Source organism: Antechinus flavipes, chromosome 5, assembly GCF_016432865.1.
Source record: "Antechinus flavipes isolate AdamAnt ecotype Samford, QLD, Australia chromosome 5, AdamAnt_v2, whole genome shotgun sequence".
In the NCBI taxonomy this organism is placed as follows: Eukaryota; Metazoa; Chordata; class Mammalia; order Dasyuromorphia; family Dasyuridae; genus Antechinus; species Antechinus flavipes.
The window spans coordinates 88,687,095-88,709,677 of NC_067402.1; the positions used below are offsets into that span (position 1 = coordinate 88,687,095).

General features: G+C 31.2%; 1 protein-coding gene across 3 annotated transcripts in view; it reads right to left on the reverse strand.

The window, feature by feature from the left end:
• ACTR3B (actin related protein 3B) overlaps positions 1-22,583 on the reverse strand; it is a 92,713-nt gene that overhangs the window by 45,912 nt on the left and 24,218 nt on the right. For all 3 annotated transcript variants that reach the window (XM_052000581.1, XM_052000580.1, XM_052000582.1), the window contains exons 3-6: positions 17,244-17,368; positions 13,035-13,145; positions 7,975-8,070; positions 6,953-7,060 (exon numbers count right to left, since the gene is read on the reverse strand). In XM_052000581.1, the coding sequence (XP_051856541.1) occupies positions 6,953-7,060; positions 7,975-8,070; positions 13,035-13,145; positions 17,244-17,368 (440 nt within the window). The remainder of the gene's footprint in view (positions 1-6,952; positions 7,061-7,974; positions 8,071-13,034; positions 13,146-17,243; positions 17,369-22,583) is intronic.

The window sequence follows — 22,583 nt, forward strand, 5'->3', positions numbered from 1 at the left end:
GAATCAAATGAGATATGATATGATAAAGCTTTATAAATTATAAATTATTATAGAAATATGAGCAGTTATTAATAATAATAAAACTGATAACTGTTATCATTCAAAAGTAAATAACCCCAAGTACTAAGAAACAATATGTTTTCTATTTAAAACAATGAGTCAATGTTACCTTAAGCTTTTTTTGGTTGTTTTTTTTTTTCCCAATCATGTCTGACTCTTCATATCATTTGGGGTTTTCTTGGCAAAAATACTGGAATAGTTTGCCATTTCCTTCCCTAGCTCATTTCACAGATGAGAAAACTGAGGTAAGCAGGGTTAAATGATATGCCCAGGGTCCCACAGCCCCATTTCAACTCAGTTCTTCTGACTCCTTGCCCAACACTCTATCCAATGTGCCCCCCAATTGCCCAATTTACCTTAACAAAAGTGGTCCCACACTTAAAAAGATTCCCTAGGCACCATATTGTGCTATCTACATATGGGAACTATTATCTATAAAACCATGAGAAAAAAGTAAGACATTAAACCTCACAATGCATTAACAAAAGTTCCTCAATTTTTGAATACTACTGCTTACAAGAATCCTAGTAGTAGCCAGTGCTGATTCCAAAACAGTAGCATTAGCAGTAATCCAAAATTAGTACCAGAAAAATCAGAAAAATACAAAGGCATCTCTCCAATAAGAGTTCAAGTTTAAATAATGTTAGATGGGGAAATATTTAAAGTGTCTCCACATTGCTCAGAGAAACTTAACCAATAATAGATATCTGGAAGAATCCATGAATTTGAATTTTTAAAAAACCTTTATTTTCACTCACCTCTGATTTTCTTTGTAATACTGTGTATTTTATTTTAAAGGGGCAGAATCAAGATGGTGGAGTATAGGCCAGGACCCAGCTGAACTGTCCTACCAATTCCCTCCAAACAACTTTAAAATAATGCCTAAAATCAAATATTGGAGTGGCAGAACCAACAGAAGTTAAAGTTCAGAGGGTGACAATCATCCAGCCTAAGACAATTTAGAAGGTCTGCAGGAGAGGTTGGTATAGGCCCGGAGTACAACAGGAGCATTAGTAGTAGGCCACAACAGCAGCAGCAACAGCAGCTTCAGGAAATCTCAGCCCAAAGGAGAGAAGGAGTTTGGACAATTAGTCAGAAAAAGCTTAAAGAGGACCCTTTGTTGCACTGGATACAACCAGTACTCATTGGCAACTCAACTGCCCTTAAGCAGTTCTAGGTCACAGTTCCCAGTGGAAAGGAGTGCTAACACTTGCAGCTCCAGTGGAACAGGGACCATGACACAGACTGGAGGCATGATGACAACATATCTTCCCAGAAGACACCACTTTGGAAGCAATGAAAATTTAACTAGTTCTAATTCTAGAACTAGTTCTGAAAACAGCAGCATGAAAAAGCTTGATTCTTGACACAATGCTTCCCCACACTCAAGGTGAACACAGCCTAACTTTAACATAAAGTTCAAAGTTAAGAAACAAACTGGAAAAATGAGAAAACCACAAAAAAATTAATTTGACTAAAGAAAGCTACTAAGGTGACAAGAAAGATCTAGACATAAATTTAGAAGACAACAATGTGAAAACAGTTACAAAGCAAACCCTCAAAGAAAAATGTTAATCAGGCCCAACAAGAATTCCTGGAAGACTTAAAGAAAGCAGTAAGATTGAGAGAAGAAAAATTGGAAAAAGAAATGAGGATAATGTAAGAAAATTATTTTTTAAAAAAACAGTTAAGAACTTAATAAAAGAGGTACAAACACCCCCCAAAAAAAAATTTTTAATACTACAAAAATCAGAATTGATCAAATGGTAAAAGAGGCATAAAAATTTACTGAGGAAAAGAACTTCTTAAAAAGCAGAATTGATCAAATGAAAAAAAGCACAAAAGTTCACTAAATAAAATAATTTCTTAAAAAGTAGGATTGAGCAAGTGGAAACCACTGATTCCATGAGAATTTAGGAAACAATTAAACAAAGTTAATAGAATGAAAAAAAATTAAAGAATGTAAACTATATTGTTGGAAAAATAACAGACTTGGAATATTGATTGAGGAACAATAAATTAAGAATTACTGAACTATCTAAAAGCCATGATCAAAAAAAGGTGGGGGGAGGGTCTAGACATGATATTTCAAGAAACTATAAAAGAAAACAGTGCCTGTATCAAATACAGATAAAATAGAAATTGAAAGAATTCACCATTTAATTTAGTGAAAACCCAGAGAAATATTTTAGCCAAATTCCAAAGCTCCCAGGTCAAGAAGAAAATACTACATTTAGAAACAATTCAAATATCATGAAGCCACAGTCAAGATCCCTCAAGATTTAGCAGCTCTCATGTAAATGGAACAGAGAAAATCTGGAAGGAAGAGGAAACTAGGATAACAACAAAGAAAACCTGCCTAGCAAAACTGAGTATAATCCTTCAGGGAAAATGGACATTTAATGAAATAAAGTATTTTCAAATATTCCTGATGAAAAGACTAGAGATGACAGAAAATTTGACGTTCAAACAGAAGACTCAAGAGAAGAACAAAAAGATAAGTATGAAAGAATAATCATAATGGACTCAATAAACTGTTTAAATTCCTGTATAAGAAGATGATACATGTAACTTCTAAGAATGTTATCATTATTAGGACAATTAGGAGACGCCTACATACAGGGCATAGGTGTAAGTTGATTTTATTAGGATGATCTCCAAAAAAAAAAATAGAAAACATGGGATGAGAAAGAGGGATGCATTAGAAGAAAGGGGAAGGGAGAGATAGAATGGGGAAATTTTTTTTCCACACAAAAAAGCAGAAATGAAGGGATAGGGGGAGAGCCAAGCAATGCTTGAACTTCACTCTCATCAAAACTATCTCCAAGAGGGAAAAAAATATATACAAAGACATAAACGTGTATATTTATATATTTCACACTAAATTGAGTATAGAGATATATTTACCTAATAGGGAAACAAAGGTAAGAGGATAAAAGATATTGCGGGTGGGGAGGAAAATGAGAAAGGAAGAAAGGAAATGTTGAGGATGAGTAAAAAAAAAAAAGGATGGATTAAAGGAGGGTGGTCAAAAGCTAAACAGACTATTGAAGAGAGACAGGAAAAAAACAGAGAAGGATAAACAGAAGAAAATAGAATGGAGGTAAGTTAATGATCATGCACAGTTGGTAATATTAATTGTGAATGTGAATGGAATGAGCCAACCTGTAAAATAGAAGCAGGAAGCACAACTGATTAGAAACCAGAATACAGCAATATGTTGTATACAAAAGACACACTTAAAAATAAAGATACACACAGAGTTAAAATAAAGAGCTGGACCAGACTCTATTATGCTTCAACTAAAGTTTAAAAAAAAAAAAAAAGGGCAAGGATAATAATCATTTTCTCAGACAAAGAAAAAGCAAAAATAAATCTAATTAAAAGAGATAATCAAGGACACTACATTTTGTTTAAAAAAAAAAAAGTACCATGGACAATGAAGTAAATATAAAAAAATTTTTCAGCAAGTTTCTCTAATAAAGTCCTCATTTCTCAAATATATAGGGAACGAAGTCAAATTTTTAAAAATAAGAGTCATTTCCCCAATTGATAAATGGACAAAATATATGAACAGACAGTTTTCAGAAGAAGAAATTAAAGCTACCTGTGATTATATTAAAAATTCTCTAAATTATGATTAAAAAGAAAAAAGCAAAATATAACAACCCTGAGATCTATCAGAGATGACAAATGCTGAGGAAATGAAGAAAAATAAGTAAACTCATTTATAAGTTTATAAATTGATGATGAAGTAATGAACTAGTTCAAATATTCTGAAGAACAGTCTGGAACTAAAACCGTGCATACTTTTTAATCCAGTAATACTTCAAAGGGATCCCAAAATGAATAATACTCCTAAGTCAATACCCCAAAGATATTAAAAAAAAAAAAAGACCTATATGTACAAAAATATTTATAGCAGCGCTTTATGTTGTGGCAAAGAATTAGACATTGAGAGGGGTGTTCATCAATTGGGGAAGATCTGAACAAGCTATGGTATATGATTGTGATGGAATACTATTGTGCTATAGGAAATGAGAGGATTACTTTCAGAAAAACACAAAACCTGTATGAACTTATAAAAAGTGATATAAGAAGAACCAGGACATCATTGTGCCTAATAACAGCATTGTTGAAAGACTAAGCTGCTTTGATCAATACAATAATCCAAGATAATGCCAAAGGATTCATGATGAAAAAATGCTATACTCCTCCAGAGAGAGAAGATTTAGTGCAAAGTGAAGAATAATTTTCTAATTCTTATTTTGTTTGCTTTTTTTACAATATGGCTAATATGGAAATGTGTTTTTCATGATTTCACATGTACTGTTGATATATATATATATATATATATATATATATATATATATATATATTTGCCTTTTCAGTGGGTGAAAAAAGTAGGGAAAGAATCTAGAACTCTAAACTTAAAAAGAAAAAAGTTAAAAATAAAAAGTATAATAAATTTTAAAACTGAAAAACAAAACAAAACAAAAAATACCTTATTTTGGGAAAAAGACCATAGGCTTCACCAAACAGCCAAAGAAGGTTATGACACAGAAAAGGTGAAGGGTCTCTGTACTAAACATTCTGAAGACTTGATACCATTAGGTAAATGCTAAATGTAAATGATTACAAAAAACTGTTAAAGGATCTAAAATGTTAGCAACTTTCTAATATCAAAATTGTTAGTTGTAATGTCTACACACTAACATATTAACAAATATATTCTTAATAATTATCAATATTAATATATATTTACATAAATATTAAAAAACCAGAATGACCACAGAACAAAATTAACAGAAAAAAATTTAATCAGTATAATTTTTTAGATTTTAGAGCCTAGGATAAAAATATGATATAACACATTAAATAATTCCTTGACAATTTCTAGATAATTCCTTCAAGATTCCTTGGGGGGAAGGAGGGGGAGTGTATTTTTTATTGCTTATAAGGAAGCCAAGGAACAAAGAGTAACACTCTCTGAATGTCCCCTATCACCTGCCCCTCCTTTGGCTTCAATAATATTTTGTAGGAATCACAGATCAAGAAATCAGAAAAACAGCCCAAACCTTGACCTGGCGCGCACACATACACACACACAAATCTATGTTTGGTCACAGCCATGTAGTTAGTAAAGGTCTATAAAAAGGATTGAGGAGCTTTTTGATGTATTTAAAAATTTTCACATTCCATGACTATTTCCTTAAAGGAATAAATGGAAAAAATCAAAGCAAAATTTATACTTTTATCTTTAAGTTTTATAATACTCACTGTGGACTAATTAGAGAACCTAGAGACTTTAAACCAACTTTAGGGATCTCTGTTCTATTATTTAAGGAAAAAATAACTATCAAAACCACTAGTAATTTTATGTGCAGTGACTTATAGCTAAGAAAATTTTTAGTTTTCTTTTATGTTATTACTCTCTGTATCTTAAAATATTTGGATAAATTGAAAAAAATACATTATTATATAAAGCAACCAATTAAATCTTTCTACTTTTTTGAGTAGACAAAAAAGAAAAACAATTATAAAATGACCAAAGCCTACTTTTGCCCCCAAACCTATATTCAAAGGGCATACCTTTAATTTCTTGAAATCACATAAAAAACAATGGTTTTCTTTAGTGAAAACCCTGGGAGTTTAAGGTTTGGAGCCTAAATATCCTAAACCACCATGAGAGACATTTATCATCATAAAGCTGTCAAGATGACAAAGTATCATCCTATCTTTACCACAAACCAGAGTTTTATATGATTCTTACTACTTTTTTTCTTTTTTTTTTCTTTGTGCATAAGGAGAGTACAGGGATGATAGGACAATAAATAGGTGGGCCAGAGAAGATAGGATCTGGTAATATTCACATTTTAATTTCACTGTTTAAGAAAATTTCAAGTATGGAAATTGCTTCAAAGAAGATGAAAAATTCCTAGAAAATATAGTCTTAAAACAATTGACTAGAATCAGTGAAAGGTTGTGACTTGCCCAAGATTACAAATCTAATGGGAATGATAGGCTATCTATCTTTTAGTCTTCCTGAATCTACTACACCATGCTGCCTTCCTTTTGAGTATTTTAGGATTAAAGGAAGAAGAAAAAAGTTAAAAAAAAAAAAAAAACAAACAAACAAACAAACCCTTAGCATTTAAAGAAGTATTTATCAATTGTGGAAAGAATGAACAAATTCTGTAAATGAGTATAATTATTAACCAGTATAAAATCACAAAAGAGATCATTTTGGAGAACTCTGAATATTATTTACTAAGTAAAAAAGGTAAAAAATTAACTAAGAGAACAATAAACACAAAATAACATCTTAAATGAAAAAAAAAAGAAAGATTTTAAGAACTTTGTTTAATGCAAAAATCACCCAAAGTCTCTAGAAGATCCTCAATGAAGGATATTACTCTTCTGACAGAACTATGATAGACTGAAGATATAGGAAAAGAAACAAACATTTTTTGGACATAGCCATTTTATAGATTCATTTTGCTTAACTATTTTTATGAGTTACAAGGATTTGGATTTTTTTGGTTTTTATTTGGGGAAAAACGGAAACAAATATAAAGAACTATACAGATAAACAGGTCAGGTTTTAAGTAATGTGGAATTCAATATAATTTTTTAAATATGCAAGTGGTATTAAATGGAGATTCAAAATTTCATATATTATCTTGGTGTTTTGTTGTATATGTGAAAATGTTCTTTCTTTAGTGGTTGAGAATTTTTGTAAAGAGTGCTACCATAAACAAATAAAAGACATCTGAAAAAATATCTTTCATTTTAAGGAAAATTTAGTGAGGTTTTTCCCCCAATTTCTCCTCCTACCCCAATCAAAGAGCCTATTTACCAATATTAGAACAAATTAGAACAATGTGCTTACCACTGGGATGACATGAGTTACTCCATCCCCACTGTCAATGACTATTCCTGTCAAGGTGCGCTCACCAACTTGCCGAGATGTCCAAGATGCTGCTAAAGCTAATACTGCCTAAAATAATGAAAGAAAAATTAGTGGATTATGAGGAAGAGAAAAAAGCATGCTTAACCTGCTTTTCCCCAAGAGTAGTCAGAAGTAGTTTCTCCTGTGATAGCAGTACTATCAAAGTCTCTTTCCTTTCTTTATCGCTCTCTTCCTCAAAATCTCAGTTCAAATTCAGTCAATAACATCCTGATCAAATAATGATATTATTTATCATGGACCCAGCTTTCAATAAATGCAAGATCAAAAATTCTACAATTTGTACAACATCCTTCACCACATTCTTTACAGATGAAATTTATACACAGAAACGCAACAGACAGAAAAATCTTTTTCTCTTGCTTTACTACAGAATGAGAGAACATCAAGTGTAATTTAATCTAATGTTCTAAATTTTAATCATCATATCTAACATAAAATCAAAAATAAATACAAGTTAGAAAAATGGACTAAAAGACTCCCCCCATAAAATAAACATGAGTTTTCTTGGTTTTAGGATTTCCAAGAAATAACAAAAAGAAAAAATAAAAACTATACAACGTAAACCAACATAGAAAAAAAATCTATCAGCATTTTACAGCATTTGTAGTTGCAATGATTTTGATAGGAGAAAAAATAAGGAGCACCTTTGTCTTGGTGCACATAACTAAATACTATACTTCCCTGCTTTCACTAAGACAAAGTTGGACAAAGAAAGATAATATGCCATCAAAAGGTACAACAACAGAGTGAAATGTTCCAGAAAGTATAATTTATAGGATATGTTTACGAAGAAAGTCCAACACTTTTACACTTTTCTTCTACACTGAAGATAGACAAAAAAAAAAAATCTTCTAATAATGACACTTTGAAATTCCCCATATTTTAGCAGTCTGTTACACAGCTAAGAAGATTTAAGATAACAAAGAATACATTTTTTTTACCTGAACTGCAATGTATAGTCCTGGCACATTAAATGATTCAAACATGATTTCTGCAAGGTATTCTCTATTTTCTGGTGTGTTCAGTGGAGGTTCTGTCTGTAAAAGAATCACTTTAATCACTTCCAAATCTCATACAATTAAAGTAATAAAATTTTAGAACTAGAATAGTAACTTTAAAGTGACTATCACTTTCTCAATATAAATGAATGGCTTAAGTAATTTAACTATGAGCTAATCTCCCATTTGGCTACTCCAGGGATTTCTATACAGAAACTAGATTGATAGCCTATAGAATATCCCCAGAAGTAAGGTCTACTCCCTATAAATAGAATTAATTTATTTCCTGTCATAGGAGAAGTGGTAAACTTTTAAGTTATAAAGATTATTAAAGCTACATTTTAAAAAGCTAATACATAGTGATAGCCTAAAATTTCTTAGCCAAATATTGTTTTACTTTTAAGATTAATTTCACATAATGAACATACATACATATATATATGTGTATACATATTTTTTCATGTATTTGTATACACATATGAAATAGATTCTGACTACAATGACTATACTATTTATCATAATATGTTTGGTGAAAATAAGCTTCAAATAAAAAAAACTTTAAATACTCTAATTTAAGTAGAGACAGACTTCATCAACAGAAGCCTCTCATCTTAAATACAAATATGAAAATCAGAATTGGTTACAAGAAGGTAACCAAAGCTAATAACAAAAAAACAAAATCTATAATAATTTCTTTAAACTACAGAGGTTTAATTCTTCTCAGGGAAGATAAAGCAAGCATGAAGATTTGAAAAACTATAGATATTGGGCAAGAAAACTTTCCTACCAGCCAAAAGCTAACAAATTTCTACTTTAGCTGGGCTTCTAATTTAAAGTTCAGTAAGCAACTATATAGCTCAATTATATTATAATAAAGTAACAAGTAAAGGTTGGAAGGAATTAGCTAGAATTAAATTTTCATTCTCCAAGTTTAGATTCCTTAAATAAAAATTTCCCCTAGTTAAGACCCAGGCCATCAAGAAGCTTCAGACCATACCCAAAGATAAGGGAACAGCAGATAGCCAAATCTTGTGAGGACAAGGCCAAGTTATTATATTTTATAGTTTGTTTCCACCAAAAACACTGCTTAAAACTTGTAGCTCTAGCCTCTTCTACTGTCACATTTTTTTTTCTCTCCTTCATGCTGTTCATAACTCTTGGTTCTAGAAATGCTGGCTTATCATATTAAAGAGATATTTATAGACTGAAATGAATGAAATGATTAACAAATAGAGATTTAGTAAGAGAAAATCATAATGTTCATAAAGGCAATCATAAAATAATTTATTTAATATTATATTCAGAAAATTTTTAATAGTAATCAAATCTTTTAGAGGTAGCATAATGTATAGAATATTTACCTCAGAGTTCCAGTATTGCCTCTGACATTTATAAGCTATATAGCTTTGGACAAGTAATTGCCCTATGCCCTCAAGGACCTCTTTAAATCCCTAAACTGGTCAACAGCTACTAACCTATATAGACAGGGCAAATTTTCTCACTAGGGTGCTCTCCTATACTTATGAAATCTCAGGTCAACATTTTCCCTTACCTCCTCGCAAAAAGTGAGACATATTTGTGAGAATGATAATGAGAAACAAGGAACAACAATAATAACTAGAATCCACAAATAACCTCAAATTTTATTCTATCCCTTCTTATGGTTCTCCAACAAACTTAAATAGCAATGATTATACTGACTGCTTTTTTCCTATTCTTGCTTCTGCTGTTCAACACTTATACAAGGAGCAAAAGAGAAGTGATAAGAACAAAAGGAGAAATAAAAAAGGAAAAAAAGCAAGGGATTTATGAAGTAGAGGGGGAAATTGCATAAAACAGCCTAAGACTTCAAGAATAGGTTTTATTAAACTATGCATACCCTTTGATCCAGCAGTGTTACTACTGGGCTTATATCCCAAAGAGATCATAAAGAAGGAAAAGTATAAATTAGAAATTTGTGCACGAATTAAAATTAAATTAAATTATGTGAAATTAAAATATGTGCACGAATGTTTGTGGCAGCCCTCTTTGTAGTGGCCAGAAACTGGAAACTGAGTAGATGCCATCAACTGGAGAATGGCTGAATAAATTGTGGTATATGAATATTATGGAATATTATTGTTCGGAGAAATGACCAACAGGAGGATTTCAGAAAGGCTTGGAGAGACTTACACAAACTGATGCTGAATGAAACAAGCAGGGCCAGGAGACCATTATATACTTCAACAACAATACTATATGATGATCAATTCTGATGGACCTGGCCATCCTCAGCAATGAGATGAACCAAACCACTTCCAATGGAGCAATAATGAACTGAACCAGCTACACCCAGCAAAAGAACTCTGGGAGATGACTAAGAACCATTACATTGAATTCCCAACCCTAAATTTTTGTCTGCCAGCATTTTGGATTTCCTTCACAGGCTAATTGTACAATATTTCAGAGTCCGATTCTTTTTGTACAGCAAAATATGGTTTGATCATGTATATTTATTGTGTATCTAATTTATACTTTAATATATTTAATATTTACTCATCATCCTGTCATCTAGGGGAAGGGATGGGGGGAAGGAAGGGAAAAATTGGAACAAAAGGTTTGGCAATTGTCAATGCTGTAAAATTACCCATACATATAACTTGTAAATAAAAGGCTATTAAAAAAAAAAAGAGAGAGAGAGAGTAAGTTTTATTGTAATAGCCCAGGTTTTACAGGTATGACAACAACTGGCTTCCAGCTTCATTACAAATAGTAGAAGATGTCAAGAAGAAATTGTCAAACCTGAACAGATTCAGTCTTACTCTTGGGTTCAAAAGAACCATTTCTCTACTATAGGAAAGTGAAGGGTATTTAAAAAGCAGCATATATATATGTTTTAGTGGACCAAAGTTTCTAAAAGAATCAATAGTTTGATATAGGATAGTGTCCAGAAACAAGGATGAATGTTTCACACAACACCCTAATATTCTAAATCCCATATTTTAAGAAAGATTAATAGGCTAAAGAGCATGTAGAAGAAAGTGGCTAGAAGATTCAAAGGTTTCACCTCATATCATATGAGGACCAACTGCCAGAACTTGAGATTTTTAGCCCAGAAAAGACTTAAGAAATATCCAATTGTTTTGTTTTGTTTTGTTTTCTGAAGGTCTGTCAAGCAGAAAGGCTCTTAAACTTAATCCTGGTTGGCACCAAAGGGAAAACTAATTGCAACGAATAGAAGTTGCAGAGAGATACCTTTTGAATCAACCTAGGACAAGCTTCCAAACAATCAGAGTATTTTTGATAGCTAATGAATGAACTGCAAAATGAAGAGGTCTACCTCATAGAAAATTTTCAACAAAACTTGGATAACCCCTTCTCAAATATACATTTTAGGTTCAGATACTGGTAGGACTGAGGTTCTTTCCAACTCTTTGATTTTTTATTTCTATGAACAAAAAGTATTTTGAAAGCAAACTTTCTGCTACCTTTTTCTCTCTTACAATGTATATACATCATAGGTATAAGAGAATAAAAAATAGATTTAGGCCCAAAAAGCAAACTAAATACTTAGCTTAAAGATCTTTGTATTATAAAAAAGATGTTAAAAATCAGATTATCCTTAAAAAAAATCAGTGAAAATGATAATGAGCATAAAGATTTATTAATTATAGCAATATCACTATAAACATTTAATGATAAAATAAAAATGCCATAAGTTCTAACATTAGAAAATAAAAATTAAAAACTCAAACTTGAAATATCTGACAATATATCTACATGGAAAAACTACAATAATAAATTATAGGTAGAGCTAGACTTTGAATCAGAAGTCCTAGGATTCAAATTCTAGCTTCAACTTAAATGTCTAGAGAGAGCAGGTAACTTGTCCTCTCTCAGTCTGAGTCTTTTCATATAGAGAAATTAAGAAATGAATATAGATAGATTATAAATTCATTCTAGCTTCAAATCTCTTTTTTTAAGATCATGTCTCATTTTAAATATTTGGATCCTGTTACATGAACTTATATTCTGTAACATAAACATTTTTCATCATGAAGCTAATTTTATCCTCAAAAAGATATTTCATGTCAATACATAATTTTGCATATGATTGTTAGATCTTCTATTATCAAACTAAAATCCTCTCATTTCTCTGTAATTTTTTAAATTTTGTTTAAGCAAAAGGAGTCAGGAACATATTCATATCTTGACAAATTCAGTATATATATTCTGAATGAAAGATATTTTAAACAACTATTTTCAAGTACATAATAATGCATCTGATTCTAATTGTTGAAATAAATAGAACTATTATTGTAAATAAATTTTAAAACAAGATTTTAATTGTTACTCAATAAAATCTCTCATTTGCATTTTTCTGTGGGAAATATAGTGGGAAAGTATAAATTGAGAAAAACTACAACTAAGCAGGGAAGACAAGTAAACAGGGATACCAAGGAGCTTTCCCATATATTATGATATTAAAAAATACATTAATAATACAGAAATTAATAATACAGAAAATTTGATTGGTTTGAGGAAAATGTAAAAATTACAGAAAGCATAAGTTTCTATTGGGTAAGAAGGGTTTCAGGGGACATAAAACTTGACAAAAAGTGCTTTAAAATAAGCAAATTCCTAAATAAGTAAATGACTCCTTATGATAACATGGAAAATTTTTATTATAAGGGATGGGTCTAAATTTTTTTTTATTTAAAAGGGATAATTTTCTGAATAGGGAAAGAGTATATTTAGAAATTAGGATAATTTAAAAACAAAGATATAACTTTTTTAAGGTTTAAGAAAATGTGAAAAAAAATGACATCTTGCCTCAGTTTCCTTTACTGTAAAAATAGAGAAAATTCTTGTCATCCCCATTTGGATGCCCTTAAGAGGAGTTTAATATATCCTCAAAATTTCTCCAAAGTATGCTAGCTTTTTAAAATTTCATGTCATCTTAAAATTTGTACAGTTTAGCATTCATAAAAATTATTTCATTTCCCTTAATTCAAAATACTCACCATTAAAAAATAATGATCTTCAGGTTCAGCTCGAAGGTATTTAAAAATTACTTGTTCCATGAATCTTTCCATGAGATCCCAATCTTCGATTATACCATGTCTTATAGGCCACTGATGGAAGATAAAGCAAAAATATGCAAAATTTTAGTTCATATTATTGAACAATTGCCTAACAATAATTAATAGTATAAAAAGTTGTTTATGAAAGAGCCAAATGTCTATTTTATGAAAATTAAATTTATATATGAGAATATGTAAAAGTCACCAAAAACAATTTATCTTTATAACCAGATTTATTCTATCTACCTCTATGTTTTTCCTCATCTTCTCAGCACTAAGTATTATTATATAATGCAGTGACAACAGGGACTAGCATATTCCTAAGGCAAAAGCAACCCTACTCTCTTTTAAATTATTAAAGAAAATCTGTTATTTCTTCATGTTCAGCAAATATTTAAATCTATGAAGCCAATTTCACCTGCAATCATAAATAAACTCTTCAAAAGTAAGAGAAAGTGAGTTTAAATATCCCCATAACACCTAGCAGAGGTAATGTAATGATGACACTCAAATGTTTATTAATTAAATGAACCAGATAAGAATCATAATAGCATATTAGATAACAGGACATAAGATTGAAATAACATATTAAAAAGATACCTGAAAGAACACAATTCATCTTCCCCCAAAACAATGACACTTTTATCTAACTTCCCTATTTCTGATAAGGGTAACTACTATTCATCTAACAACCCAGGCTTAGAACCTCAGAGTAACCACTTCATTCTCCCTTCCTTCCACCACCATCCAATCTACTATCAAATCCTGTTCTTCACAAGTTCTATGAACTTATTACTCACATAGATCACTTCTAAGATAAATATAAATTTTTCCATTAGTCATTTAAGGTCCTTCATAATATGGTTCCAATCTATTTTTTCCATTTTTTTCATATTATTTCCCCTCACACACTCTATATTTCTATTAAACTAGCCTATTTGTTGTTTCCTGTATAAGAAATTCTCTCTTGAACCTCCTTGCCTTTGTACATGTCTAAAATGCTGTCTGGAAATGTCCTGCTCTCTTCAAAACTCAGGTTGTGTCATTTCTTCATACAAGATCTTTTCTGACCACTTCCCTCCCCTAATGGCAAGATTACTATATACATATCTTAAATTTTATATATATATATTTATGTGTGTGTGTGTATCAGTTTTCTTCCTAACAGACTGTAATTTCTGTGAGATCAGGGAATATTTGCCTGTTTTTGATTCTCCAAAACCTAATTCTTGGTACAAAGTAAGCACTTAATAAATGCTTGTCAAGCTGAATTAACTAGAAGATCTCTCAAGTCTCTCCAAGTTTTTTTTTTTTTTAACTTCTAATTTCATAGATGAAGAAATATTAAATGATTTGCCAGGGTCACACAGTTAGCAAGTGTCTCAGGAGAGATTTCAACTCCCAAAGATAAGTCTTCTGATTCCAGACTCAGAATTCTATCTGTTGTAGTACCTAGCTGCCCTTTATGTTAAATAGCATTTTAAATTCAATCCTAATAACTCTCACTGTTAACAAACCAAGAAAACATGATGGCTTAACATTAAATGAGTATACATGTGGTTGGAAAGTCTAACTCAGAAAAATTTCCATAATTTACTATCAGTTGGTAAAGGCAGGTAAAATGTAGATTAAGGAATGTTCCAGAGGAAAATGGTCTTAGGTTCCTATACTACTAATATTGTGTTGGAGATCATTAAAAAACTAAATGAAGTGTCTCAAAACCTTTGAGATAAGATCAGAATTGAAAATTTCTCTGACAAACATCAATAATAAGAGAACAAATGCATTGATGTTTAACAGAGAAATTCAAAATAATTAACTTAGGATAAAGCAAAGCAAACAAATAAAAAACACACAAGTTGGGGGAATGATTAATAAGTATTCCAAAGCATGACATGAAAAAGATAATTTTAAAATAATGTAATAATAACTAGTAGACGTAGCCATTTTTATGTACCACATACTATGTTAAGTACTTTACAATTATTATTTCTTTTGATCCTCACAACTACCCTGGGAGATAGGTGCTATTATTATCCTCACTTGACTTTACTAAGCCTCAGTTTCTTCACTATAAACTGAAAAACTAAGGAAAACAGAAGTTAAGTAACTTGCGCAGGGTCACCCAACTAATCTGAGTTCACATGTGAATTCAGGTCTTCCTGATTCCAAGCCTAGCATTCCATCCACTCTGTCACCTAGCTGTCTTACAACGAGAGATGTATAAGTACACAATATAATAAAATGGTTGTAATAAGGTAACCATTATAAATTCATTTATAAAAATTACTAATCATATGCCCTAAAACAAATATATACATATGGTAAAAAAAAAAAAAAAAAATAGTGATATAACACACCTGACTAAAATACAAGTCTATTTCTGTTTCTTAATATTACTGAAACTGTTTTTAAAAATGAAGAATGAAACCAGGCTATATAAAGAATAGAATACATATCATTAATCACCAAACATTTAAGCACTGGTCATGCACTAATTACTAAGAAAACAAAGAAATGCAAAAAACAAAAACAGTCCCTGACCTCAAGGAAGTTATTTCCTAATAGGAGAGATAACATATAAACAAATAATACTATATATATAGTCAATATATTATATATATATATATATAATAAGTAGAAAGGTAACCCACTAAACTAAATACTTGTCATGCATTTTAATCTTTTCTAGGACTCACAATCTGAGAGAGATATAGTAAACTTCAAGATAAAACACAAAGAAATAACTACATTAAAGAATTACATGATAAAATCTGTGAAAACTGCAAAAGAAATCAGGATTAATGGTCCCAGAGAATAGGGAATTTAAAAATACCCTCAAGTATATAAAATGATAATGAATAGATATTGATTAAAATATTCTAGTTTTCTACTGTAGCACTGTCATAAAACAGAATTTAAAATAGTCTATTTTGATAGCTATTCAAAAATATTTGATTCCTAAAGACTCAATCAAAAGGAATTTGATAAAGTAAAGTTTATATAAAGTCTCATATGTCACAGATTAAAAAAGAATTTGCTCATTTTTTAAAGACAAAAAAATGAAATCAGGAAAATATTTAGATATCACATAGAAATTCTACACTAGAAAAGTTACTTGTAACTGGAATGTTTTGGCAAAAGTTACTAAATAGTTTCTAAAAAGATATCTGGAGACTTAGGTAAAATAATGCCTAGAAATAAGAGTCGATCACTCACAATCACTCCTTTTCAAACCTCCAATACTCTCACCTTGCAATGATTATCCAACTCAACAAGCAAGGTGATCAAACTTCAGGTCAAAGAGTATGACTACACAAAATACTAACCACTTCAATTCTGCCAAGAATCCTCCCAGGCCAGAAACAAAACTTTAGTAGGGTAACTAATAGTTTAGAGAGGATAACTTTGAAAAGAACAAAACATTTTTCGAGAGGCTGTTGGTTATTTAACTAAGGCAGGAGTAAATATACATGATATTTCTTCAAAGTAAAAAAATGAAAAATTATTTATACACATATAAAGGAAGTATGTATTATTATGTCGGCAAATAAGCCTTCTAGAAGATGCTACTATCATTCAACCATACAGAGATATAATGTGATGTAGGGAAAGCCCTGGATTTGAAAAAAGGATTTGTATTCAAATCAGTTTGTCTAGACCAGAAAGTGAAAGAGATCTTATAAAAATCACTTAATCTGCTTAAGTCTGTTTCCTCATCTATAAAAAGAATATCGGATTAGATGACCTCTACACGGTTCCTTTCCCTCTAAGGCTATAAGCAAGCCTATGATAAACAAATATATATATATATATCAACTAGAAATCCTAGAAGCTCACAAATAGATCCATCTTGTTTAAAATTTAAATTGTATCTAGTGTATTTTTTCAAATAAAAATGAAATGGTTAGTTTTGAACTAACCACATAAATGGAATAACATGCTTCATAATCTTATTGTTAGTGTTATTTCCTAGGTGAGATATACATATTTTTAAAAATAATTATATAATAAACATTTCAAATTCCTCCCAAGATCCCCCCAAAATTACCTACCATTTGGCATCAATCATTCTCTGGTTCCCTTCCATTAATGTAATCAGGAATCAACTCCACACTTGAAATAAGTAAGCTTTTGTTTCAATTTTACCTTTGTAGCATATGTAGGTTTATCTATGGCTTCATCTCCTATGAAAAAGTCAAGGTCATCAACTCCCCTCAGTACTCGCCTTTGGGCCTGGTCAACTACTTTTGCTGACTCTCTGATAGCAATACCTTAAAACAAAAGCACAAAAATGTCTAGCATGAACATTAGTCACTTAAATGAACAAAGCAATACAATATAATTCTTAAATACAATGTGTAATTTCAATACATTACATTTCAATCATCATTCTTTTTCTTTCTCCTTACAACCAACCCCTCCTCCAAAAGAAAAATCACTCAAAAAACATGCTACAAAGAGGTTCATGAAAACCATCTGTTATTTTTAGTATAGTTCAAAAGGACTAATCCAGTCAGCTGCTATTAATGTCAACAGAAGACACACAGTTGAATCTCCCATTATTATTCTGAAAACTTCCTTGTAACAAGTAAAAGTTCCTGGGTTATAACACGTCAAGCAAGCTAGAAAATAAAAATACAAGATAAGTGAGTATTTTAAGGATAAATAAAGAGAAAAAAAATGCTTGAAAATCACCATCCATTAAGTATGATTCTGAGCAAATCCAAATCAATATAGGTTTTTAGTGTATTTCCAAAAAAACCTCTGTTTTAAAGAAGAGACCCAGACCAGCCATGTCTTCTTTTCTCTCTAGACTGTACTCCAGCCTCCCAGATTTTCTTCACAAGGTATTATACCAAGTAACTTCATATTTACTATCCAACCCCTTTTCATCTCCTTTTTATGTATTATCTTCCCCTTTTAGAGTAAAAACTTCTCGAGAACAGGACAGCTTTCTTTCTGATTATATTTGTATTCCCAGCCTTTTAAAGCACAGTGATTGTCACATAGTATGCAGTACTTAATAAATCTGCTTGCTGACTTGACCTAAACCTATGTACATGTAGAAATTTCCCATTAAAAAGAAATAAATAGCACAACTTGACAATAGTCAAGAGGGTTTTAAGCCACCAGTGATCCAAGATAAACAACAATCAAAGTACTGTACTATATAAATGCAGTTATTTATACTTTCATGACATTATTTTAAATAAGCTAATAATCCCATGCATATATATGGCAATGTATAGACACTGGGCTTCATCTCTTTGTAAAATATCTCGGGTGTAAAACAAACTGATTTAAATAAAAATGTAGCGTTTAAAACCTGCCAATCTTCTCTTCATACTACTTCCTACTCTTTCAGATTCTATTCCTGACTCTCCAGATTTTGTTCTCTATAATGTCCCAGCAGCCCTCTCAACCAGCAAAATCCCTGGTCCTCTGAATCATTTTCTGCTCCATCATAAGGAAGTACCTCGGTCAACCATTTTCACTCTTCATTCCTCTCCAAGCTTAGCTCTTGACTCTACGAATTTTATCCCATTCCATATTCCAAACCCATGTCAGTGTCCTTTTTACACCTTATCTTTCCCCATTTGAATGAAAGCTCCATGAGAGGAAGAATTATCATTTTTGTTTGCAGTTTTTGCATACTTAATGCATAGTGCATAGTACTGCCTTGACTCCATCTAGTTTCATGGCCTTATTTTACACTATGTTCCTTCATACATTAAATATTTCAAATAGTACCACCCTTGCCTTGATTTTATCTCACACTTCTCTACCTCCACATGGTCCACATACGGACATCCTTTTCCACTTTGCATGCTTCAATCCACTCCTTTTGAGGCTCAGTTTGAGAATCCTGATGATCCACAGACTTCTTATCCCCTGAACTCCCAGATGAAAAAAGCTCTCTACCAAAATTGTTCAAGAACACATTTGTTCTCTACAACATTTTACTTTACTTTATTTACCTACATGTCCTGTTCCAAATATTCCCTCTCCAATTGGGCTGGACAAATCATACTTTATTTGCCTACATGTCCTGTTCCAAATATTCCCTCTCCAATTGGGTTGGACAAAGTTTTTGTCACAATGTAGCATACTATGTAGATAATTAGTGTTTTAAATTAAGCTACAATATGAGAATTCATTTAACTGGCCCCAAACAAAAGATGTCAAATGATTTTGTAAAGTCAAAATACTCTGACTGGAAAGTATTCTAATAATATTTAATTTTAATTAATCGCTACATTTAACAATCAAGCCGATTTTGGTTTGCCATATTCCTGGGAGATTTAATTTGTGATTGTGGATTTGGGATTTGTTTGCTTGTTTTTCATACTGCCCACTATTCGGATTTAAAGATCTAAATCAAAGAGAGTGTTGTCTGAACACTAAAGATATTATCACAGAGAGAATTATTAAGTCATATTTCTATTTGTGTTCTCTGCTAGCACAAAGTACATCGAAAATCTGTTTATCCTTGCAGAATCATGCGTCTAGTGGAAAGGTTTTAATGCAAACTTCAGAAGTGCCTGACACACAGTGTCAAACTTATTCACTGTTTGCTATTACTGAGACAAATGAAATGATAATTGGATCATACTTTGAAATAACTTTACAAAACATTTTTCTAAAAAACAAATTTCCAGGGCATGAAAAAACTGCTAGGTTATCTTAAATTTTCCACTTCATCAAGGTTAACTATCCACTTAAAGGGAAAAATTGAGGGAAAACTAAAGACTTCCTGACCAAAAGGGGGGAAAAAGTACCTTAAAGTGAGATAGGAATAGGAAAATATTCTTCCTTAAAGAATAGGAAAGATGAAGAACAACAAAAATCTCCCAGCCTAATTCCCCACTTCACTATAGCCTCTAAATGTACTACTATTTCTATAGTCTTTGAGATTTAGATCTGAAAGACTGGGGAGGCAACAAGTAAGGATATATGAGTTGGACAGTGGGTTTAGTGCCTAAATTAAGGGAAACAGTAAAGTGATGCTCTGGATAGAATGCCAGGCCTAGGGTCAGGAGGACTCATCCTCATGAATTTAGACCCAGCCTCAGATACTTACTAGCTATGTGATCTTGGGCAAAAGTCACTTACCTCCGTTTGCCTCAATTTCCTCATTTATATATAATATGAGCTAGAGAAGGAAAGTAGCAAAGCATTCCAGCCTCTTTGCCAAGAAAACCCTAAATGAGATCACAAAAAGTCAACAGAACAAGAAATGACAACAAGGGATATACTAATGAGAATGGTGAAAGAAGTTAGTGCCAGAATTAGTCTAGAAAGCTGGACTGAAAAATAAGATTTAAGTCAGAAATTGGTCGGAGGGTACAGAAAACAAGAGTTATGAATGAAGAAAAGAGAACACTCAAAATTACAGGCAAATTATTGGCTAAAGTGGTCTACTGAATAAAAATCAAAAGATACATATAAACTAGTCGTTCCATTCAGTGACAAAGAACTTGTGACAGACACTAACCAACTAGAACATAAGCTCAAATTAAATTTCTCCGCTAGTATTTTGTAAAGCAGTTATTTTCAAATATTTTTGGAGACTTATCTTCATTCTAATTTAAAACAAATTTTTCGGCATATAGCTTCAATGACAAATATTTGTAAATTACATATGCATGACTGTATTATGAATTTAAAATTATAAAATATACACAAAGCCTCCATTTAGAAAAGATAAAATTAAATTAAATAATGTTTTCTGTTTTAATGTATTTAATTTAAATTTTAAAAATTAATGTGTTCTCTTTTGGACATGGAAAGTTTGAAATACCTATGGGACATTCAGTTTAAGATGTACAAAATACAGCTTTTGACAGTTATATATACATATATATATAACAACTTTTAACATAAATATATACATATATTATATATGTATGTTTTATATATATGTGCATATATATAAAACTATAATTCACAAGAGAAACTATTTACTGGATATAAAGATCTAGAAATCACATGCATAGAAATGTTAGTTGAACTCACTGGAGTTGATAAGATCACTGAATAAAATAATATAGCTGAGCAAGAACCCAAGACAGCTTGAAAAAATAGTTGGCATGACACAAAAGAATCAGAAAGAGAACAAATGGAATAATGAGGGGAAAAAAGAGAACTAGCAGAGAGCAGTATCATAAATTCAAAACAACACAGAGGTTAAAAAAAAAATTTGAAAAATGTCCTTCTAACTTCTATTTCTAAATCCCATAAATAAGAAGCTAAAAAGACCAAGAGTTCAGAAGTAGCAAATTCTCTTAAAATACATAGAACTCAATAGAAAATTTTCACGAGTTCATAAAATGGTTCTGCATCACAGATTTGATATGACAATAAAAATAAAGTTTCACCTACAAAGCCAATATATTTATTCATTAGGACACTTGCTTCTACCTCCAGAAATGCTAAGACTAATTTCTCCAAAAGATAAATTGTAATTTTCCAAAAATGACAACTGTTCAAAGAAAACAAGCACATCAATAAAATGTTGGTAGAGTTGGAATTGATCCAATTATTATAGAAATCAATTGGAACTACAAACCCCAAATTACTAAACAGTGACCCAGATATATCACTAATAGGCCTATACCCTAAAGTGATCAAAACAAAAAAGGAAAAAGGACACATATGTACAAAAATATTCATAACCACATTTTGTTATGGAAAAGAGCTAAAACCTAAGGAAAAGGGGATTAACTAGAGAATGGCAAATGACTATAATGAAATCTTACAGTGCTGTGATAAATGATGATAAGGGATAGTTTCAAAGATACCTGGGAAAGCTTATAGGAACTGATGGATAACCAGAAGAACAATTAAACAATAATAACAACACTACAAAGACAAGCAACTTTGATTAAGAACACTGAATAATTTAATGAGTAGTCATAATTCCAAAGGGCCAATGAGTGACAGACTCAAGATGTAAACTTCAATAAGCATAAACCTGCACTGGCTTTCAGAGTACCCTTTATCTTAGGACACAGCCAATGTAGGGATTATTTTTTCTGTTTATTTGTTGTTGTTGTTGTTGGGTTTTTTGCTTTTTGTTTTTGCTAAGGCAATTGGGGTTAAGTTATTTGCCCAAGATCACACAGCTAGGAAGTATGTCTGAGGTCACATTTGAACTCAAGTCCTCCTGTCTTCAAGGTTGGTGCTCTATCCACTGCACCATCTAGCTGCCCCGACTATATTTATTTGTTACAAGGGGTTTTGATTTTCTTTTTTCCTTTTCCAATGGAGGGGGAAAGGAAAGAAAGAAAAATACAAGTTATTTAATTAAAAAATAATAATGCTGAATTTTTTTTTCAATTTTTCAATGGAAGGGTCAGAATAGGGTAGTCAATAATAAAAGGAAAAAAAATCACCAAACATGTTTAAATACACAGAAGACAACAAAAGGGCAGAAATAATCAAAGACAAGCAGGACAACTTCAAAAGTTATATGCTGAATTTATT